Source organism: Salminus brasiliensis, chromosome 18 (genome assembly GCF_030463535.1).
Source record: "Salminus brasiliensis chromosome 18, fSalBra1.hap2, whole genome shotgun sequence".
Taxonomy (NCBI): domain Eukaryota; kingdom Metazoa; phylum Chordata; class Actinopteri; order Characiformes; family Bryconidae; genus Salminus; species Salminus brasiliensis.
The window spans coordinates 19,370,651-19,393,287 of NC_132895.1; the positions used below are offsets into that span (position 1 = coordinate 19,370,651).

Sequence of the window (22,637 nt, forward strand, 5' to 3'; positions counted from 1 at the left end):
AGCATTACACTGAAAAATTATCTTAAACACTAAGATTCTTTTGAGAAACTGGGTCTTGGTTAGGTATCATTTAAGTATAATTAATCTTAATGTTGTAGAAATATGTGGAAGTATATGCCGCCTGCGATTGTTGGTGGAGATATACAGGTTTGTGGAATGCTTTCATTACTTTTTCACCAACAACAAATGAAAAATCATCCCCAGCCTTCTCTTCTCCATTTCTCTAACCATGCCTTTGCATACAGCTTTCATTTTAAGACAGCACAACTCTTAACCTCACAGCTTTATTTGTCTCTCACATCTCACAGTAATTACACTCTCAAAAATAAAGGTTCCTATAAGGTTCCTGGCTTGTATGTACGGTTGTAGGAAAAACATTTCTTGGTAGAACCTTCTAATTATGCAGAGGTTCTTTAAACTACATTCTTAACTCTTCTTATTTACAATAATGGTTCTTAAAAGCAGTAGTTCTCAATCCGGCCTGCTATATGTTGGGAACTAGGTTGGAGCTAAAATGTGGACCACCTTCGGGCCCTGAGGACTGGTTTGAGAACTGCTGGTTTAAAAAGAATGACGACTGAAAGGTCTTTTCTAGAACAAACAGTGATTCCACTATGCCATCACTCCACAGACCCCTTTTAGGCATAATTATTTTTAGGAGTGTAAAACAAATACTCACCCCCCGTTATTGGTTTACAACCTTAATAAAACACATATAAAACAGTTCATAACGCAAGTAGACCATTCATCACAGCGTTTTCACCTCATGTGCTGCCTACCAATACAATAAATGCATCTTTTGAATAAACTATAAGATATGCAGGACTCTGCAGCAAAACCTTTGGCATTGCATCCATCGGTAAAAGTCATCATGAAGCTTCGCTAGTCAGTTCCTTAGTTCCTTAGTGGGGTTCCGAATGGATTCTCCTTACAGTAGTGCAGTTCAACTTTGGTCTCATGGCCTGGCTAGCAAGATGGGAGGCATCAGGCCTCTTTTCCAGCGGCACCAGCTGCAAGGACGCTGAGGTGACTGAGCTGAGCCGAGTGCTCCTTCGCTTTGAGCCGCAGAGCTGCGATGCTGGATGCACGGCGATCCACGGGCGAAGAAGAGGAAGACGGAGCAGAGGGAGAGGTAGAAGGTGGTTCCGGGATATGGGGGTTGGACTGAAGTAGATTCTCCATAGCTGGAAGGGGCAGTCTCTGTAGTGCTAATGGAGTCATGCTAGTAAAGAATCTGGGAAGAAGGAAATATATTATTAGTTGCTTTAATAAAATAAGCTAAATATACAGAAGAATAAAGTGTTTTAGGAATCGATAATGATGCCTTTGATGGAAGATCTTTTCTGGGTTTAGAAGTGTGGAGAAACATTATATAGACATTTATTTGTAGAGGTTCTAAAGGTTCTGCTTGTCGAGAGCACATTAAATACGCCCATTTTGAAAAAGCAATCAAATCTAAGCATTTGTTTAGATGTTAAATATTGTTAAATACATTTCCATCACTTGTTCGCTACATTAGCTCTCAAGTGCAAAACTGGATACGTCTTGGCCGACCATCTACATTTGGTGCAATAGAAAAAACGGTGAACATTTGATTTCTGACTAAACCATTACTTTAATGTGTGAAACACTGGGTTCAACTGGTCTACATATTTAATGGAACAATTAAAAAAGGCTGGAAACACAACTCGAGGCTCACCTGCTGAAGGTGGGGCTAACAAAAGCCGGGTGTCTGAACATGGCTGCCCCAAGCAGAGAACTGATCCTGTGGGGGGAGGCAGGGCTGGGAAGGCCCTGGGTGAGTCTATGGAGGGAAGCAGGCCACGCTGACTCAATGGCTGGGTGCGGGGTGGGTGTAAACGGAGCCCCACCCAAATAATGGCAAAGTGATTGTGCTGCAGTGATGGGTCCAGGGAAGTGCAGGCCCAGCGGGTGGGTGTGGACCCCAGCCTTCTCTCTTTTTCTCCATTTTGCACGCCGGTTCTGGAACCAGACCTAGAAAATACAATATTTTCTTCAGTCTGATGTAAGAGTTAATGCTTGTCAGTTCATTTAGTGAAGCACGTTTATAAAACCCAACACTCGATTCTTCAGATACATAAAAATCATGTTTTGTTTGTTTAATGGCTGATACTGATACAACTGGAAATGGAAAATGGCCCAACTGAAAGGGGACTAGTAAGCATCGCATCCTGTGTGTGATGGCTATTAATATGGTATATATGTCCTTGGATAGCTACTTTGGGCCCAGTTTCCCTAAAAGATCTAAGTATTAAGTTAATCTTAACTGGTAGAGAGTGTTCGGTGTGATGTGCCCTCAAGAATCATTTTTGAGCTGAGATAAAACTACTGAGTTCTAATAAAAAACAACTACAACTAAATTAACTGGAAAATGTTTTTTTATATAATATATTATTTATACCTGTTATTCTGTTACTATTATTACACACTAACTGAAACTAACACATAACTCATGTTGTTTGAGGGCAGGAAACTGAAGCATCAGCACATACAGTGGGAGGTTGGGCCTTTAGGGTTTAAAAGGTTAATGTAAGAGCGCTCTGCCTACAGGCTACATTAATACCATTATCAGATTTGAAGAATAAGAACTAATGATACAGTAATTCACATTTACATTTATTGATTTATTACATAATAATACTGCTTATACTGCTTATAATAATAATTGTTACATAACTACAATCTACTATCTTTCTAACGGGCATATCTCAAGGAAACGGTAAACACAGTGCTGTGAAATGCTGACAAACACACGTGTAAAAACATGACTGAAATGAGACTCACCTGCACACGCGCCTCTGTCAGATCTAGCCGCATTGCTAATTCCTCTCTGAAATAATAAAAGACAGGTAAATTAGTGAACTGATTAAAGCTGTGGGGTTTCGGAGAGCTGCGTTTTTCTAACGTGTTGACACATTAATGCGTCCTTTGCATTCAATTATTAAACGTGTATTTTCTTTAGTGTCGGCTCTGCGTGACACCGTTACATTTATACATTTAATTAATGAATTTTTATATTATGCATAAACTGGATGACGACCAACTCAGCGACTATTTTTTTTATTTGGTGTTTTAGAGAAATGCTAAAATATCTGAATGTTTTTTTTTTCCAAAAAAAAAAAAAAAAATACTTGATTGTTATATTCCAAACTAACTGCAGAGTTCACAAGATTCATTCAGGGAATTATTCGGTAGGTAAAATTATACCATAGCTGTGGTCAGTATGTCATATTAGTTATGGTCAGTCTTTAATTCTCAACCATATTCACTTTTACCATATTGTAAAAGGTAGAGCGAGCATAAACACTCTCTTTATCAGATTTCAGATCTTAGCCCACCGATACACTACATTACCTTTATTATAGTATAAGTGCTGAACACTTCTGAATTAAAAGCTTAGCTAGTATGAAAGAAGTGTGTGTATATATTTTTTTATTTATTTATACTTCTTTGCTTTGTTGTGTTGAAGCTACTAGTTTCCCTGGGCTCTTTTCTATTATGCATTTTTGGCTTTATCAGGCATATTTTGGGGAAACCATGACATTACAAAAAAGTATTTTGTTTTCAGGGTCTGGTGTGTTCATTCCGGGTCAGCTGGATCCAGGTTATGCCTCTGGATATCTGGTTTCAGCAGCAGGAATGTGACCCACAAGCCAAATGTCCTACTTAGAGCTAGTAAGTAAGCGCGTTAGCCCGTCTCTCAGCTGTACCTGGTGAACACGTCCGGGTAGTGCGTCTTCTGGAAAGCTCTTTCCAGCTGCTCCAGCTGGTAGCTGGTGAAGGTAGTCCTGTATCTTCTCTGCTTTCGTTTCTGGGACCCGTCTTCGGCGTCGCTGCCCGCGGACAAACACGCGCCCTCTTCGCCCTCCCTCAGCTTCACGCGCTCCTCCTCCAGGCTGTCCTCCTCACGCCCCGGGGACGCGCTCCTCTCGTGCCACGCTCCGGCTCCAGCTCCGTCTGCGCGCGCTTCTCCCGTTTCGCTTTTAATCGCGTGTTCCCGGTAGGATCTACTCCGACTGATGCTGAGCTGAGGCGCTTGGGAGATCTTCAGGCTCTCTCGTGCGCTCTCCGCGAGCCTCTCGTCGTCGGCTGGCTCGCCCTGATGCGTCTCGTGACCCGCGTGTAAAGGGCTGAACGGGCGGCGCAGTTTTGGGGGCACGTGCATGTCCGGTAGCGGGGAAGAGCGTGTTTTTGGAGCAGCTGCACAGAAACCGTTTACTTAGTCAGCAAGCATTTATTATTATTAGTTTATGATTTTATATATATACATGTTTAAACACTTTAAACATTTTATGTATCGTTTTTGAGACTTCTGCAACAGCCGTGGATAAATTATTCATTGTCTTATGTACGCATTAGATTAGAAAATAAATCAATAATAACAACCACGTATAATACATCATATAAATAGATAATAATTAATTCCATAAATAAGAAAATAAAATCACATATTTCTGCTCCCTGGTGGATTGTCCGCACACTGCATGCACCGCAAAAATACGTACAGATTTCTGCGTTTCGTTTAAATGGTTTGGTAAAATGATGTAGTTTATATGTGTTTATTTAAAAAAAACTGCTGTAAGCAATACATTCCAGATATCACATATATAATGCAACGTGCTATTTATTTATTTTTTCATAATTTACAGATAAAAGTTAAAAGACTTTAAAAGTTTGAGCATCAAAAAACAGTTAACACTGTAAGCGTTAATTCAAGGCTTTAGGTGCAATGGCCAACTAATATTACAGAACCGTGTGAGATATTCTTAGATTAAAAGTGTAAAATACTCTAGACTCATACACACCTTGTCCTGAAGCGCTGCTCTCCTCTGCAGACGCACTCTGCATCCCCAGCAGTCTGACTGTGAGCGGACTCCTCCGGCCCAGTATGCTCTCAATGCAGTAGGAGGACAGCAGGGTTGGAGATTTCCACTTGCAGTCTGCCTGGTCGTGGATGTCATCTTCTGCCTGTGCGCTCATGTCTGAGGGGCTCATGTGGGGGGATGTGGTAGTCCAGGGGTGGGTCGCTTTCTCACTCCCTCCTGAACCTGTTGCCTCTTCGCAGCTCCCTGTTCGCTCTGACATTTGTAGGCTACTGATGTGTGAGCCTCTCAAGCTCCTCATCTGATTGGACAACCAAAGAAAGGCTCGATCAGCTGGACGGAGCGATCCAGCCATCCGTCATCAGTACAGTTTCTGCCTTCTCCCTCTCTGTGGTGCCCACCAGAGCTTCACAAAACACCAACGTTCACATAAGAGCAATGTGTCAGAATTTGAGGATGACATGCTGTCTGACTTTTACACACCCCTACAAAAAGAACAAATGGTTAAACACAGTGTTTAATTCACATAGAAATAAAAAGTCCATACAGAAACAAACTAAATTTGACCTTTTTCTGTTTTGTTTGTTTTTCAACATGCAGTGTTTGTCTTATTCATTTTAACACGTTAACCGGTTCATCCAGTGTTTGTAGAAAAAAAATCTAACGTTTAAATTGGTAGTTAATATTAGTTATATTATTCAATAATGTGTTCAATCATTTATTCAGTCAATCATTCAGAGTCTCTGACGGGTTATTTAGCTCAGGTAACAACTATTCAAGCGCCAAGAGTTAAAAATCGATGCTTAAATAATAATAATAAAAATATTAAACACAATTCTTCTAATATTATTCTATTATTTTATATATATATATATATATATATATATATATATATACATACATATATATATATATATATATATGTTTAATAAAAAATGTAGAATGTAGAAAAGGATGTAGAAGCTTTAAAAACAACGTTTTAATACAATGAACTGCCAGGATTAGCGGCTTCGTTTTTATATTCATATAAATATGAAAGCATTTTATATTACGTTACATGACCTGCACATTGTATGAGTTAATATTTAATAAATGAAAAGTATACATTAATAGGAGAAGTGATGTAAATAGGATAGCGTACTAAATGTGGCGCGCGGCCAAAATGAATATAGAGCCTGCGCGCCCCCTGCTGCTCAAACGGAGATATTTCTTTTTATTTCTTTCGGAACCATTTCTTAATTTATTTCTCTCTTTCTTTCAGCTGTAATGATGTTATTTTATGTTATTAAATGTACAAATTAATAAAATGTTCAAACAAATGTCCAACCGTTTGATAGGTTGTGTTTAAACAAAGTAGATGTAAGTGAGCCCAAGTTTATTTGTGTCTGAATGGTAAAATAAAGAAATTGTTGGTCATAACGAATCGCATATGAATTATGTTTGTGCAAAAACATGTAGAAAACAGCAAGCAGATTTATAACAAAGAGCGAAAAAACTCCGTAATTCTCAAACTCGGTAAGTTTTTAACACCCTTGTTCAGATAAGCCCCGCCTCCTGCGCTAGGATTGGCTAAAGGTGGGACTCAAACGGTTTGTCATCGATTACTAGCCAATCACAGCGTAGAGGGCGGGGCTCTGTCGGGATACAAGTGAGGGAAACGCTGCCAGGGACAAACGTGTAACCATGGTAACGGTACACACATATTAGTAACAGACAAAGTAAACTGGGTGAAAAATGGCAACAGTGTTCGAGTCCACAGAGGAATCGGTTGATGGGCCGTATTACCTGGAGAAGGTTTCAGTTCCAGAGGAGTCTGAGGATGGCTTTGAGTATGAGGAGATCGCCGTCGAAGAGGAGAGTGTAGCTGAAGGAGAAGAGGATCTGGAAGCTACAGTTAAAGCTTTGCGAGACCGCACTGACCTCTCCGAGCCGGTCACAGAGCGGCCGGCCTCGGCCAAGCAGCCCATCGACCACATCCCTGAGGTGGTGGACGATTTTCTCCGCAACTTTCTCGTCAAAATGGGAATGACCAGAACACTGGATTGCTTCCAAACCGAGTGGTTTGAGCTGCTGCACAAGGGCACACTTAAAACAGACGAGGTGGGCTTCATACCAGACGTCTACACGCACAACCAGCTCCTAGATAACGAGCTGAAAAACGTGCAAAGAGAGCGAGACAGCTATAAGCAGGCTGCATTTCAAGCTGGAGAGACCATAGTGAAACTGCAGAAGGAGAGGGACTTCCATCGCTTGCAGCATAAGCGTGTGGTCCAAGAGAAGAACAGGCTGGTTGAGGACATCAAGCGACTAAAGAGACACTATGCGTCCTACGAGCCGGCTCTGAAACAACTGAGTGAGAAGTACCAGACAGCTCTGAGGCAGAAGATGCTGGTCAGCATTGAGAGGGACAGAGTCTATAGTCAAGTTCATGACCTAGACAGCACTCTGCGTCATTCCCACTCTTCTTCAGGGACTCGCAGCAGAGCCACTGAATCCCAAAAAGGACCAGAGAAAGTCCAGCGTAGTCCAGAGCGAAGGACAAGACCAGCAGATGGTACAGCTCCTTATGATCCCAACAGCACAACTAGTAAACATCCCAAAGACTCAGAATTCCCATCCAGCACACGCATCAATCCCTTGCTGCCCCAAATAAAAGCTCTATCCGCTCAGAGCACCAAAGTGTCCAACTTCTCCATGATCAAGTCCCTCAAAGCTCACACCATGGCTGTAAGCTGCCTTGCTCTCCATCCGCGTAAACTCGTGGTGGCCTCCACCAGTGACGACCATCTCTGGAGGCTTTGGGGAATGCCTGAAGGTGAGATGATAATGACTGGAGAGGGACACACCGACTGGTTGTCTTCATGTAGTTTCCACCCCAGTGGGGGCTGTCTGGCAACCACCAGTGGAGACACTACAGTGAGGATCTGGGACTTTGCAAAAGGTTGCTGTGTGCTGACCCTGGAGGGTCACGGGCATGCCACATGGGGATGTTCATTTCACACCTGTGGGGACTTTGTTGCCTCCTGCTCCATGGACAACACAGCCAAAGTGTGGGACCTGAACAGCGAGCGCTGCCGCTACACCCTGCGGGGCCACGTCGACTCAGTGAACAGCATCACATTCCTGCCCTTCTCCAACATCCTCCTCACCTCCTCGGCTGATAAGACCCTCTCTCTGTGGGACGCCCGCACCGGGCTGTGTGCTCAGACCTTCTATGGACACAAGCACTCGTGCAACAGTGCGGCCTTCAACGCCATGGGAGACACCATCGCTTCTTGTGACTCCTGTGGTGTGGTGAAATTATGGGATGTGAGGAATGTGTCAAACATGGTGACCATGGATACTGGGCCACAGCCCAGCAACCAAGTGGCCTTCAGTGCAAACGGACGGGTGCTGGCAGTCGCAAGTAATGATGGCTCGGTGAAGCTGGTGGAGGTGGCGTCTTTGCACCTGTCCAGTCTTACAGGGCATAACGATGCTGTTCAGAGTGTCATTTTTGACCATAAGGGAGAATACTTACTATCTGCAGGATCTGATGGCGAGATCTGCATCTGGTCGTGAGCTTTGAAATGCAGCTTGGAGAAGAAATGTGTGATGTTAGAGTGTTGCTATCACAATTCTTAAATGCAGTAATGGGTCATGAGCTATCAGGAATGTTCCTATGTGAATGCTGTGACAGACCTTTATATAATAAACTGAAAAGCAGAGATACCAAAATGTTCAAAATGAAATTTAATCCAATCAAATGTCTAATAAAAACACACTGAACCACACAGTTACTCTCTTGATTATTTCTAGGATTATGAGAGTAGTATTTTTAAATAAGATGTATCAAGCACACATTATCCAACCTATTCCTGGTCCTGCGCTACATGATGCTTTTAGTGCTTTATGGGCAGAACCTCCAGGGAAGCATAAACAGACGATAATAGCTAGTTACACCCTGCGTAAATGAAACCATTGAAAAAATAGAAATAATTAGTTATTAATAATTAATCATTAGTAATTAAGTAATTAATAATATTGTTGGAATACTTAAATGCTTGTCTGTTGATGTTTGTAATCTACCTGTCAGCCGAGAAACCTAACACTGCATAAGACAAATGCTAACCTCAGTCAGAAGATTCTGGTTATAACCTTCTTATTATTATTTTATGTCCATTTGATCAGCAGCAATGTGAAATAAAGTGGTTTAAAATGATTATATTTAAATAATTATATATATATTTAAAATGATATGCTAAAAACTTGTATATAAATATACAAACTTATATAATAACTTGAATCATGAATACATCAATGATGTTTCTAAAAAAATCAAGAAGCCACCAACACTGTATTGTTTTTTGCATTTATTATTGTTTATATATTATTTATTATTATAATTATTATTGTATTGCATTTTTCATGTTGTTATTATGTGTATTGTGTTTATGTCAGCATTTATTAAAAACTGTATCCAGATCAAAGGGTATAAAAGAAGCAGATGGGGCCTCATACACCCATCAGTCATGACATTAAAACCACTTGTCCAATACTGTGTAGGGTTAGGGTAAGGTTAAAGTCCATGACCCTGCCGGCGGTTCACCGGTTGTCCTTCCTTGGACCACTTTTATATGTACTGACCACTGCATACCAGGAACATCCCACAGGACCTGCAGTTGTGGAGCTGCTCTGGTCCAGTCGTCTAGTCATCTTTGGTTCTTGTCAGAGTGGTTCAGATTACTTACGCTGTCTGTTCACTTGCTGCCTCAGTAGATCTAAGTAGATCCCACTCTTTAAAAGCTATCTCTGACAGTAGGTCATTAGTGATCATCAGATCCTCTTCTGTGGGGTTAATATGATGGCTCTACAGTCTGTAACGGTGCGGATCTCCTCACTGCCAGGTGGCGCTTGTGTGAAGTATGACAGCGCTTGCTGGACAGGAAATGCGTAGCACTGCAAAAGCAAAACACACACACGCCCCTCAGCAAACGCGGGACTTGTGGTTTAGAAATGTGGCTGAAAATATAAATTTTTAAACACACAAACGGCTGGCACTGAAAACCAGTCCCTCCAGGTTGGTTTGTGATTTCGAGGCTCATGCATGCTCTCCGGGGGTCTTCGTTTACAGTTCTCCTCAGCATGTGAGTGAGTGTGGCTCGAGCAACATGCAGCTAGCTCTGCGCGAGCGCTGACAGCTAATGACCTGAAATCAGTCTGATCCAGACTAAAACACCCGAGAGTTTGTAATTCTGGCCAGGAGAGACTGAACCTAACGCAGCGATGCTGAAGAGTGTAGGGAAGCTCTTCGGTCTGCGGCGGAAACCCGCGCCCCCCAAGGCCCGCATCGACCGGAGGAAGACTCGGGTGAACTTGCTGGATGAGATGCTAGACGACAGCGACGAGGGGTCCTACCACAGCACCACCAGCGTCAGCTCCGGGAGCGAGTACCGAGAGTCCGCCGATAACGACTCGTACGGCTCGGACAGTTCCTACCGGCCAAAGCGTGAAAGTGACGGCGAAGAAAAGAAGAAGAAGAAGAAGACGAAGGAGGAGGAGGAGAAGGAGGAAGAGGAGGCAAGCAGCAGCAGCAACAACAACAACAGCAGCAACAGCAGCAGCAGTAGTAGCAGTGAGAGTGAGGCGCGCGGGAAGTGCGCCGTGTCCCGCGGGCGCAGGAGGAAGAGAGTCGCCAGCGCCGCGGCTCTGGAGGACGACTCGAGCGACTCCAGTGACAGCGACGTGGGAGCCGAGCCTCGCCGGAAAGCGCTGCAGAAGAAGCGCCTGAAGCTCCCCGACTCTGACGACGAGGCTCTGAGGGAGAAGAAGCGAGAGACGGAGCTGAAAAAAGCCAAAGAAGCCGCCGCTAAGAGGAGGGAGAGGAAGAGTAAACTGATGGAGCTCGCGCGCAGGAGGAAGACGGTCACTCCGCGGCGCAGCCGCAGATCGCGGGTAAGCGGCTGCCAACTGAGGCAGCCAGGGTCCATATTTCTGATTTCACATTTTAGAGAGATCACTGCTTCCCACCTCAGCTGCGTGTGCTAATGTGCTGAAACTTCCTAAATGTAAATAAGAAGGCGGGCTTCAGTGTGTTCAGCTGTCTGGGAATATTCTGGGAGACACCAGGAGAAAGTCCACCATAACCACTATGAAAAGTTTACTGGGAGTAATGTCAGGTTTACAGATCTGTAAAAGATATTCTGACGTAGTCATATTTTTGGCTGGACTTTTCTTAGTCATTTTGAGTAGTCATGTGGTACCAGTGATTTGATTTACACCATTATTTCACCCATCACCAGTGGTTTACTCATCTCAGAATTCTCCCTAATATAGAATATTTAGTTGATAGTAAAATGTTCAATTAAAAATATCCACAAGTATTTTTGTAGAAATTATTAATTCTAATGCCAATATAATAATAAAAAAAAAAATTTGGTCAATTTTACCTAGTAAAAATGACTTGTCCACAAAATAGTAGTCCAAAAAAAAAAACAGTAAAAAAAAAAAAGGTTTATTCTCTGATGACATTTTTCAGTAGGAAAAACTCCAATTACACATTTATTACATATCTAAGTTAGCAGAAATTGTATAATTCTGTATATCCACTCTGTAATTCTGAGTAGTAAAAATTCATATTTTAAATGATCATTTATATATATATATATATATATATGTATTTTTTTTTGTTTGTTTGAGTTTATTTTTACTGTTTTCTTTTTTATTTTGGACTACTATTTTGTGGACAAGTCATTTTTACTAGGTAAAATTGACCAAAAAAAATCAAAATAAAAAATTATATTGGCATTAGAATTAATCATTTCTACAAAAATACTTGTGGATATTTTTAATTGAACATTTTACTATCAACTAAATATTCTATATTAGGGAGAATTCTGAGATGAGATTCAATGTAAACCACTGGTGATTGGTGAAATAATGGTAACATTGAAAATACACTTTTACCAGTAAGTAAGGGCTTGTATCTCTGGTGGCATTTTAGGGTAAAACAGCAATTTGCACACTCCGTAGCTCATCAAGCTTGGCAATTGGCCTCAACGCCTCATCAAGAACATATATTTATATAATTATATATTTATGTTCAGTAGAGTTTACACAGCCACTGTCAGAACTGACCGTTGACCATCTGGCCTGTTTCTGTGCCCTCGTTCAATGTGCCATGTGGTCCAGAATCAGGCCTTATGAATTTTGCTATGTGATCTTGTGGCTCCCATCACTTGAGGTACCTAGGTAGTCAGTTCCACTATTGTCCTCAGCTGTTACACCCCTGTTTACATTTAGGGATCAGAAGATGAGGAGGAGGAGGAAGAGGAAGTTAAAGAAGATAAATCTAAAGACAAAGTAAAAACAGCAGATTCTGAAGACAGCTCCAGTGAGGAGGACGCCAATCCTCTAATGGACAGTAGTGAAGCAGAAAAACTGGCGGATAGTGACAGCATGAAGGACTTCATTGTAGAAGAGGAAGAACCGAAAGAGGCAAAGGAACAGGAGGATGTGGGGGAGCCAAAAGACAAGGATTTCCTCTCTCACCTTCCACGCCAGTGTAAGGACCGCAGTTAAGAACTTCAGGCTTTTAGTGGTTCAGCATGAACATGTGTGCCCTTATATCCGTGCTTGTTTTTGCTTGGTTGCAATTTTTGGTTATTATTATTTAAAAACACTGTAATGACATTTTTCTCATGTTTTTTCTTTGATAGTCATCACTGGATCTCAGTTCACCCACTTTCAGGTGGTGGTCAAAGCCTTGTTGATCAACGCTCTGGACACATCCTTTCTCAAGTCCCTTTACAGTATGTTTTAGAGCTTTAGAGAATTAAGTGCTGCAAATACTTTTTAAAAATGGGCTCTTCAAGGATGCTTTCGTACAGTATACGGTTCACAGGGAATCACATTGTTTGGCTGCGGTGATTGTTCATCAGTTCATTTACATGTTGTTCACTGCAGATGGAGAGCGGACGAAGCGCTATGCACAAGAGATGAAGTCGTCGTTGCACCACCTTGACGAAAGACTGGTGCTCCCGCGTTTAGAAAATCTAAAGCAGAGGAGCCGATGGAAGGACCGCTACAAAGTAAGGAACATATTTGCGCAAAACACTGTTTTAAAGCAAAGTAAGGTAAAAGAAAGATAAAACAATGTGTCTTATTCCCCATAAGGAGCGGGTGGAATGCTACCCTAAAGTTCGGATTTCCATGGTGAATGTTCAGACTAAAGGATGTGAAGCCTGTGAGCTCCACAGAAATGGCCGCTTCAGTGTGCGTCTCTCTGGGCAGCTGTATCACTGCAACACCCTTCAAGAGGACCAGTTTATGCCGGACGATTCACAGGTAGCACCCACTTATTGGTGATGACTAGTTGTGAGTCTTCATTGTATTCAGAGCTCTGTTTATTAAAAGGTTTCTGGAGCTAGCAGTCGTCCTTTTTTTATTCTGAAATACCTTATTGTTCCTAACTTTTAAATGAATTAATATAATAATCAGAATTTAAAAAAGGACACCTTGCTTAGTGTCGTCTGTGTGTCTGTATCTGCAGAGTTTCTTTGTGGGCTCAGTGTGTGCCAGCCGCACCGAAGTGTACCACGCGCTGAAGCATTTCAAATACCATCTGTTTGAGCGCTGCCGCACTGCACTGCAGGCTCAGAAAGAGGTAGGAGAGCAGCAGCAGAAGGAGGAAGGAGAAGATGACGAGCCAGTGAAAGACACAGTTAACAAGGTGTTCACTAAACTGCAGAAGGAAGGCTGGATTACTAAGGTGTGTGTATATGATGAGGTTGGTCACATCTGTTGAAATTGATATTTGATATTAGGGGCCATTATTAAAACATATTCTCATATTTAGAGGATTTAGATATTAATATATAAATAGAGAGATTTCACCTTATACCTTCTTTTAGCTTGAAAACAATTTGTAAGTTAGCTGATACCAAATGAGACTGTGTGGAGGTACTCCTTCAGCATGTAGTAGTCTTTTTACACTTTCTTCATCAGACAGTGTAGATAAGACTCGAGTTATACACTGGTGAATAGAATTTAGATTAATTTATGATTCTTTAAATCCCACAAGGAAAACCTTAATATAAACCCAAACCTAACCCAGAGAACCCAACAGCACAGTTTCCCAATGAGACCTTAAAATACCAAGCCTTGTTGCTCTATGCTTAACCTTTATTTTTAGAGATCAGTAAAGCACATCTGCCTACAGTTGAAATCGAAATTATTCAACTATATAAATAAGGTTTATTAGCAAAATCTACAAATGGTCAGCAGTTTAAATTAATAAACTAATCAAACAATAATAATTTAAACATCTAAACACTTTCTCCAAATTCAACCCAAAATTACACTTTTGATGTTATTCAACCTCTTCATGACAAGCGTCTTTTGCGCCCTGTCGCAAATATGAAGCATAGCCAGACATCAGCTTCTGACAGCGTTCCTGAGGAATGTTCAGCTTCCTCACAGAAGGCATAATGTTTCCTGATACTTGAATTGAATCCATCCTGCCCTTCCACACGCTGCAGGTTTCCAGTGCCAGAGGAAGCAAAGCAGCCCCCAGAACATCACAGAGCCACCGCCATGCTTCACTTTTGCCAAAAAAAAAAAAAAAAAAAAAAAATATATATATATATATATATATATATATATATATATATATATTGCAATGGGGGTTGAATAACTTTTAATGCCACAGTATTACTACTTGTTAGTTATAACAATAATGGTGACTAGAATTAGTTAAAAATAAATAAATAAATAAATAAAACAAACAATCATGAAGACAAATTCTTTCATCTAGTGACACCATAGGTTCAGTTAACACAGATCCACATAGGTCTAATATGTATCCCACCAACACCTGTAGTAGTTGATCAGACCGTTGATCCAAGGCCTTCAGTGGTCTCCCATGTGTCATTTTGAAATGGGTTTAAACAAATCTATCTAAAGGAACATGCTCTTAAGTAATAAATGTGCAATTACGGATTAGGACGAAACGAATTCGGTACGTCAGTTGATTTGTTGGGGTGATAAATCTACTTCTAGATCAGCTTTAGTCAGTACTTAGTCCAGGTCAGCCTATATTGCCCCACTTTGGAATGCTCAGATGTTGCCCTTGTAATAATCAATCATGTTACTATGCTGTTTTCTTTTTGTCTCACCCTGTGGTGCAATCATCTGTTTCCTCCCCCCCCCCTCCCCCTCTCTTCAGCAATATGACGAGTTTGAGGAACACCTTAACGCTGCAGACTTCTTCCAAGAGGAGAAGCTGGACTAAGGGACTTGGGCCCTGCCTTTTATTTGCATAAGTGTACTTTTATTTCTGTAAATACATTTTCAGTATTATAATTACATATCTGAAGAACTGAAATCTTGCATCATTAATCCTACATGAGAATACATTTCTGAACGTGTAGTGAGTCTTTTCATAACAAGTGCATCTACAATAAGATTTATATTTATATGATTACTTTAAGCTTGGCATTGTTTTTGCATTTTCTCTTGTGTACTTATATTTAGGTTAAAGCATGTTAACTTGAGTGAGTTTGTAAATCTTCCAAACATACTTCAAACATGAATGTGTAACAAAACCTGTACCAGTCTGATTTAAAAAATAATAAAAAATAGTAAACAATAAATCTACTCATTACAAAATAAAGTTGTTTTAATCTAGCTTATTTGGGTGTCATCTGTTTGCACATCTTGCAATGTTGGATTGCATTATCTGCATGACATCTAACAGAATTTGCCCATTGTCAAATTTACCCAACCCATGCACCAGTAAAGGCAGACATGCACAGTCAAGCTGTTTTTTCAAACATCCAAATCACCGCAACAGTGCTTGTAGAGAGCAATGCCTATGCACTCTCTTGGGGCCTCGGCTGCCAATGGCTAGCAGCATGTCCGGGACTCGAACCAGCAAACCTATGATCATGGTGACAACGCCTTAGTCCACTGGACAATGCAGGGCGCCAATTGTCTGTTGTTAATGTAGTCCAGGTTGAGACTTGTGTGGATCTGAGCAATAAGATGACTGGTAAAAAAAAATACTCATTAAAAATGTTGTAGGAGGGCAAGAACAAATTCCCAAACACCTTAAATAGATTCGATTTTTATTAGAAACAGAACAAACAAGCTCAGCATAATCTAAAGGGACAAAGTGAAATTGGTCAGCGTGCTCGCAGACTCACAGCAGTCCGAGTCTGTACTCCGTCATAATATGAGGCTCTCCCATAAGCTCACACTGTGTAGGATCTGAAGGGGAGAAAAAAAAAGAACAGAAAACACAAATGCATGCTAAACAAATCCCTGAGACTTAAAGCCAAGCAAGTGAGGCAGTTGTGGTACTGAAGTGTCTTTGAAAGTAGCTTTCCAATTCAGATCATATAATTCAATGATTGCACTCAATATGAAACAAATAGGCCGTAAATACATAAGCACACACTCTTACCATTAAGAATGTCCTCAAATCCAATAGTCTCATCAGTGCCTCTGAGTGTATCTAGGGCAAGGTTCGAACTTGGCAGGAAAGGCAAACGCTGAATCTGTAAAATCAGTAAAGTTTTAGGCTTGTGAGCAGCGAATACACAGCCATTCATACAGAGTGTTGCCTGTGGGCTTAGGTGATGCTGTAAAGACTTCACGTGTAGTACATTCTGACTGCATTTATAATACTTGCTATGCAAACTGCAGAATGCATGTAAGCATTTAAGAGGTTCGTACTTGTCTTGCTGCTCTGTACTCCATTTGTAGCTTCAGCGGTGCATGGAGTCCTTGAATGTTCCTTAGTGTGGTGAAGTTCATTTTATCCTGGTTAAGCTGGAACTGTGATTACAAACCATGAAACAAACAGTGAGATGTGAAATGTATTTAAGACAATCACAAATACTGCATGAGTAGATCCATATAATTTTCATTGACTGGAACTGACACATTAAGTAGATGAGTACTAAACTCACATTTTTCTCAGAAAGTTCCAAAGGATGACTGGGGAGAAGCTCATTCTTGACGCTGGAGAACCTAAAGGCACAAATGTGATCATGACCACAGAACGAAAGTGAAACCAGCCACTATACTGTACAAGACGAACCCAATCCTTACCCTCTACGAAGCGTGTCTGGTACCCCATAAGCTCCTGCTTGTGGGCAAAGACCTGCCACTGGGACACTGTCCTTAAGTTGTGAGCGGAGACCACGCGTGTTCTGAATAAAAAGACAGAAAATAATAAAAGATTCAGCATCTATGTACCTGAATATGGGGCACCTGATGCAGTAGTAGTACCACCAATCAGACTTGATGCTTACTAAAAGCTTGTAATGCTACGATCATCTTAACTGCTGGAGAGAGGGAGTGTGTCTAATGTGATGCTCGCATTTAGGGTAGCTACATCGTTGCGCTCAGGGCATAACACAACGATACGGTACAATCCTGTCCCCTTTGCCACCGTCGCTTCAGACAACAGACAGTTAAATCGTTTCTTACACTTTGTTTGTTTTTTTGGTTCATGCAGGATAAGATAACCGGTAGCTAATTAGACGAGTTTAGCTAGCTAGCTACTTAGATACTGCTGCTGATGCTGATGTCCAACCTTCCCCAAAACACCCATCCAGCTATACAAACAAACAATGAATGCGGAGCCCCTGAAATAACTGATCAGGGTATGGCAATAGTGATATTTAGAGAGATAAACTGTTCCCTCACTTTTATAAACGTTTGCCTAAATGTAACCATTGCTATGCCTTAACTCTCCAACGCGCTGCAAAACAGAAAGCAGGCAGCGCTCGCTCCAGAAAGACAATGACGCATCACAAACCGCTAAAGCTAACGACTTACTGCTTAAATAACACAGCGTTCATTAAGCCACGCACCCCGAAACACTGCTGTATGCGTGACATCGTTCAGATACACCAATCTGACATAAAATAACCCTGACTGCAGTCAGTTTACACATTTTTATGAGTTTCTAGGTTTGCTCGACAACTAGCAAAAACCCCATGTCTAACGTTAGCCGACATGCTAGCAAGCTAACTAGCTAGCTAAAGGCTAGCGGAGCATCTCGGCACAAAACAAGACATGTTACTGTGTTATGAACACACATGTGGTCTAATTAACGTGTATATAAAAATAAATGAATGATAACTACGCGTCCACAACCGATAATAAGTCAGTTTATAATAAAATGATATTATATAGTCACCATTTTCTGGAGAGTTCTTCAAACAGCCCTGTGTTTAAGCGGCTAGCAACTTCCTGTTCGACTCCGGAATCACAGCGGTCATGTGGTGAAAAACTGTCGTCACATCTGGTTTACACAATACAATAATTATGTATTTTTATTTCTGGAATAATCGCTGACAGAGCCACGAAATATGCGTTAACTGTAAATGAACTGGAAAAACATTAATATGTACAGAGACATACAGTGGGTTTGAAGAAGACGGTGTGTGAAGAGACAAATACTGAAGTGGAGCGCGAGGCTGTCGTGTGGGGGTATAGCTCAGTGGTAGAGCATTTGACTGCAGATCAAGAGGTCCCCGGTTCAAATCCGGGTGCCCCCTCTTTTCTTCACACACTTCTTTTTTTCTCCACTGACATTTAACTGTATTAGTAAAATAAACGGCAGATGTTATTAAAAGCATCTGTAAGTATTAGGACAACCAAGCCACGATTACATGAGTTCAAGAGTGCAGAATAGTGAAAGCCTCAACAACTGAACGGGAAAACCACTGTTCTGCTATAGGCCTTTAAAGCATCTTGACATCTGTTCAGGGACCATCATCTACACTTCACAATGAAGTTCTTACTCTGCACTTGCTCCCGCACTACCTTACTATTCCAACAGTGTATAACCACTAGTACAAGACTAGCCGAGCTGGCATCCATGCTGGAGAACAGCTCCCACCCCATGCATGAGACTCTGGCAGCACTGGGCAGCTCCTTTAGTGACAGGCTGCTTCACCCCAAATGTGTGAAGGAGCGGTATCGCAGGCCCTTCCTTCCTGCTGCCGTCAGACTGCACAACCAACACTGCTCTCAGCGGACCACAAACACACACACTTAAACTACACACACATGTTCAGGAAACAGAGGTCCCTCAGTGTAAAAATACTGTGCAATAACCCCACATGTGCAATTAAGGGTCATTTGCTGTAAATAATGTTGTTATTGCTTTTTTAATTCTTATTTATATTGTGTATATAGTGTAAATTATTTATCTACATTTTCTGTAACTGAGTTTCTTGCTACCCCTTTCTGCTGTGACACTGAGAATTTCCCCACTGTGGGACTAATAAAGGATTATCTTATCTTATTTTATCTTATTCAGATTCTGAGAAATATACAATATGTATGTGTACATATATATGTACACTGTAACAAATGATAATATACATAAATACAGAACTCTACATTGTGTGCACAAACCCTGTGCTTTATGCACAAACACTCAGCTTATGTAATTAATTACAGTGTTGCATAAATACACCAAAATCAAATGACACAGACCATATATATCCAGATATACACCCTTCAGTATTAGTTAACAATAACAACAACTATAAAGTATTAGAATATTTATAATGTCATTTACAATTCAAAAAATATATAAACAGCAAGTTTTTATTAATATTACTGTTATTATTGTTAGCACAGTCAATTAATAGATGATAATAACATGCTGTGGCATGTCGTCCATGTGCTGTAGATCACTTACTATATATGTATAGAATGATTAATAGTGTAATATAATCTACATATTCTTTATTTGTTGAAAGATGATCATTTACATCAAACAACTAAAACTGCTTTTCCACCTTTGAAGATGTTTTCACCCATGTTCACTGTAACTGCAATTTCTCACATTTTATTCATTACCTGCTGTGTGCTTGACACCCTCCACCCACTGGAAGTGGTTGACATTGATGTGTCCCTGTGCTGTGGACATCAACATTTTTACACAAGTCCAAGCACCTAAAATGACTCATTACTGTTTCTTTGTTTTAATTCTTCTACAACAAGGAGCTGAGATTAGCTCAGGTAGGATATTTTAGGTGCACTACTTATATTAAAAGTATTTCATAGAGGTAGTTTAAAATGTTGTATTAATTATCCTATTATTATTTCAATATAACATTTACCATTATGGTTAACAACAACATTAATTTACTTGTTCGGTGTCGTTAAACATGTTTATTTTACAGCAGAGACGACTCTGAACATCAGCGCTGCTGTTGGAGGAACTGCTGAACTTGTATGTAAGGTAGAACCAACATACAGGCAAGAACCAAAGCAGACACTGTCATGGTACCAGTGTCGAAACATCACTGACTGCGAGCAGCTGCTGGGTTCTGTCACACCAACTTGGAAATGGTTTTCAACCAGTTTAAGTCGTTTTCAGTTTAAAGCTAGTACAGCTCTGGTGATCAGTGACCTTCAGGAGGACGATGCTGGCTTCTACGAGTGTGTTCTGCGCACAGAGAAGCAAATCCTGGCTACTCAAAAAGTGTATCTACAAATTAAACAAGGTAAGATATGTAACGCTCAGCTGTTTTTCGTCATTTCAGAAACACAAACTTTTAGTTTGTTTTAGTTAAATGTGGGTAAAACCTTAGTAGGCCTATATAGGTTTGAAGGTGAAGGTAAAAAAAATCTTATTATTTGGGAACATTTCTACTGGTCCATGTAATTAAGAAACAACTACCCAATTAAAATGATATCAAAAAGTAAAAAACAGCAAAAAATTGAGAAGTATAGTAGAAGTATTGTGTAGTATAGTTACATAGTCACTGGACAGCAGGATAAATGATCAACAAACCTATAATACAAAGAAGAATTTTAACAATATATGAATCATTTGTCTATCATTTTCAAATATATATATATATATATATATATACACACATATATATACATATATATTTGACATTTAGCACAAATGTATATTATATATATATCAGTAAAATGGATTATGAAGAAATAATAAAAGATAATTAAGAGTTTGTTCAATCCTAGGACCAGTTAGCCCCCAGCTGACGGCCACACCAATAGAAACTACAAGAGTAAAAGAATGCACGTCTACCAAACTGAGCAGTTCAGCAGCCAAGGAGTCTCTCACTAGCATTGCCATCGCAGTGTGGCTGTGTGTGATTGCAGTGATGCTCGTTCTGTGCTTGTATGGCAGATACTTATATCTAAAAGCAAGGTAAGACCGGGTGAATATATATATATATATATATATATATATATATATATATATATATATATATGTGGACATTTCACAAATACAAACAGGCCAAGAATTAGATTTAAGAAAGCTGTGTTGAAATTGCTGTACGGAAACGCTTCTGCATAGTCTTTCAGTTTATGTTTGGGGTATTCTTACTAATTCTTTCTGGCAAAATGCTTTGTGCAGTCATACACTGTAAAAACATAATTTTATGTGGAAAAAATAATTTAGTAGTTTTCTTTTTTTTTTAAATAAAATATGTCAATAATTACAAATGAAATGCAGAAAAAATACTATGTAAGATACATAATACAATTGTTTGTAAAATTACAATAATTTTCTGTAAGTAAACATGCAGAATATAAAGTTTTTTTGTTTAGAAGTTCTAATAGTTTTTTCTTAGTAATTTTAGGGACATTTGTAAACCCAAAAAGCAAAGAATTTGCAGAAATTCTTTTGATCGTTTTTTTGTGTTGTTTTTGCAGTGTATACGCACTATTGCTGAGAAGACACTTATAACTTTTATAAGCTTATAACCTCTGATAGCTTTTTCCTGTCTCCTTGTCTCCTGCTTTGTGAATATTCATTATTGTAATTTTCAAAGTGCTAGGCAGCTGCTTATAGGAGCCTGTGGCTGTTGATGTCTGGGACAATGTTTGAGGGGTCAAAGTATTTATGAAGCGTTTTATTATTTTTAAGTTTGCAGGTTTCTCCTTTTCCTAACAACAATGAGGTACCGACCAAGCTAATCAAGAGACCTTAGTAAAAGTTATCTCAGAGCAAGTTATCTTAGGTTCTTTGGCTAGAGAAATCCTTTGTCATTCACGAGAAAAAAAACACGGCTAAGCATGGTTCTTTAAAGAGCCCTTTAAACTGGTTATTATAAACAGGATTTATACGTTAAATGGGTTTAGACAGGCAAAAGGGTTCAGGTGCTGTTCCAGTCAAAGAAGGCTTTTTATGAATAAGCCTTTTGTAGCCAGTCAGAGGCTCTGTCACAGCTATGACCTCAGCAGCAGACAGATGCTTGTTTCTGTGAAATGTCCGGAGTTTCATTTCTCATTAACTTTGATGTCTGAAGATTGCAAGCATCAGTCAGGCGGCCTGAGATGTTCCAGATAACACAAACATGCAGTGAAACCACTGCAGGACCCTTCTTGACTGGTGGCCCACTTCAGAGAGTCAGACAAGGTAATGTTGCACTAAAAACGTCGTGCTAAAAAGGAAAGTGGTTATAAGCAGATGACCTCTATGGGTCCAAGAAAACAAGGTGTATATTAAACACTCTTAGAAAACAGTACTAGATTTAGGTACATTTTAAGACACAAACACTGCCACTAGTGGTGGGACCCAGTGGGACCTTTAATAAGGTATTGTGTGTTTTTTTTAACTGGTTTATAAACATTTTAAAATTCATTTAGAGGACAGTTTTACCTATAACTATTTTTTAGACGGTGTATAGTCGGTCATTTTGTGGTCAAGCATATATTATAATACATTCCTTCATGTGTTTATTTGACTTGATTTTGTTTTCCTTTGCCAAAGATTCTAGACCTCAAAGAGAAGATGATGTCTAT

The 22,637-nt window shown here is 40.2% G+C and overlaps 4 protein-coding genes and 1 non-coding gene across 5 annotated transcripts; 3 read left to right on the forward strand and 2 right to left on the reverse strand.

Moving 5' to 3' along the window:
* Positions 1 to 610: 610 nt before the first annotated feature.
* On the reverse strand, positions 611 to 5,031 carry arxb (aristaless related homeobox b). Its single transcript, XM_072662184.1, has 5 exons — positions 4,827 to 5,031; positions 3,732 to 4,221; positions 2,806 to 2,851; positions 1,700 to 1,995; positions 611 to 1,234 (listed from the first exon to the last, which is right to left on the reverse strand). Exons 1-5 carry the CDS (start codon positions 5,014 to 5,016, stop codon positions 985 to 987), a joined length of 1,272 nt encoding a protein of 423 aa, XP_072518285.1. The 5' UTR covers positions 5,017 to 5,031; the 3' UTR covers positions 611 to 984.
* Positions 5,032 to 6,575: 1,544 nt separating this feature from the next.
* spag16 (sperm associated antigen 16) lies at positions 6,576 to 8,564 on the forward strand. The gene has a single exon (XM_072662236.1). The coding sequence runs from the start codon at positions 6,579 to 6,581 to the stop codon at positions 8,403 to 8,405; it is 1,827 nt and encodes a 608-aa protein (XP_072518337.1). The 5' UTR covers positions 6,576 to 6,578; the 3' UTR covers positions 8,406 to 8,564.
* A 1,208-nt stretch (positions 8,565 to 9,772) lies between these two features.
* On the forward strand, positions 9,773 to 15,509 carry ccdc82 (coiled-coil domain containing 82). Its single transcript, XM_072662414.1, has 7 exons — positions 9,773 to 10,778; positions 12,126 to 12,387; positions 12,542 to 12,634; positions 12,789 to 12,913; positions 12,999 to 13,169; positions 13,375 to 13,593; positions 15,049 to 15,509. The coding sequence occupies exons 1-7, from the start codon at positions 10,110 to 10,112 to the stop codon at positions 15,112 to 15,114; spliced, it is 1,605 nt and encodes a 534-aa protein (XP_072518515.1). The 5' UTR covers positions 9,773 to 10,109; the 3' UTR covers positions 15,115 to 15,509.
* A 423-nt stretch (positions 15,510 to 15,932) lies between these two features.
* pomp (proteasome maturation protein) lies at positions 15,933 to 18,108 on the reverse strand. The gene is made up of 6 exons (XM_072662034.1): positions 18,034 to 18,108; positions 16,938 to 17,038; positions 16,796 to 16,856; positions 16,560 to 16,661; positions 16,288 to 16,381; positions 15,933 to 16,091 (listed from the first exon to the last, which is right to left on the reverse strand). The coding sequence occupies exons 1-6, from the start codon at positions 18,034 to 18,036 to the stop codon at positions 16,024 to 16,026; spliced, it is 429 nt and encodes a 142-aa protein (XP_072518135.1). The 5' UTR covers positions 18,037 to 18,108; the 3' UTR covers positions 15,933 to 16,023.
* A 214-nt stretch (positions 18,109 to 18,322) lies between these two features.
* trnac-gca (transfer RNA cysteine (anticodon GCA)) lies at positions 18,323 to 18,394 on the forward strand. Its single transcript has one exon. It is a non-coding gene; the product is annotated as a tRNA-Cys (tRNA).
* Positions 18,395 to 22,637: the final 4,243 nt, after the last annotated feature.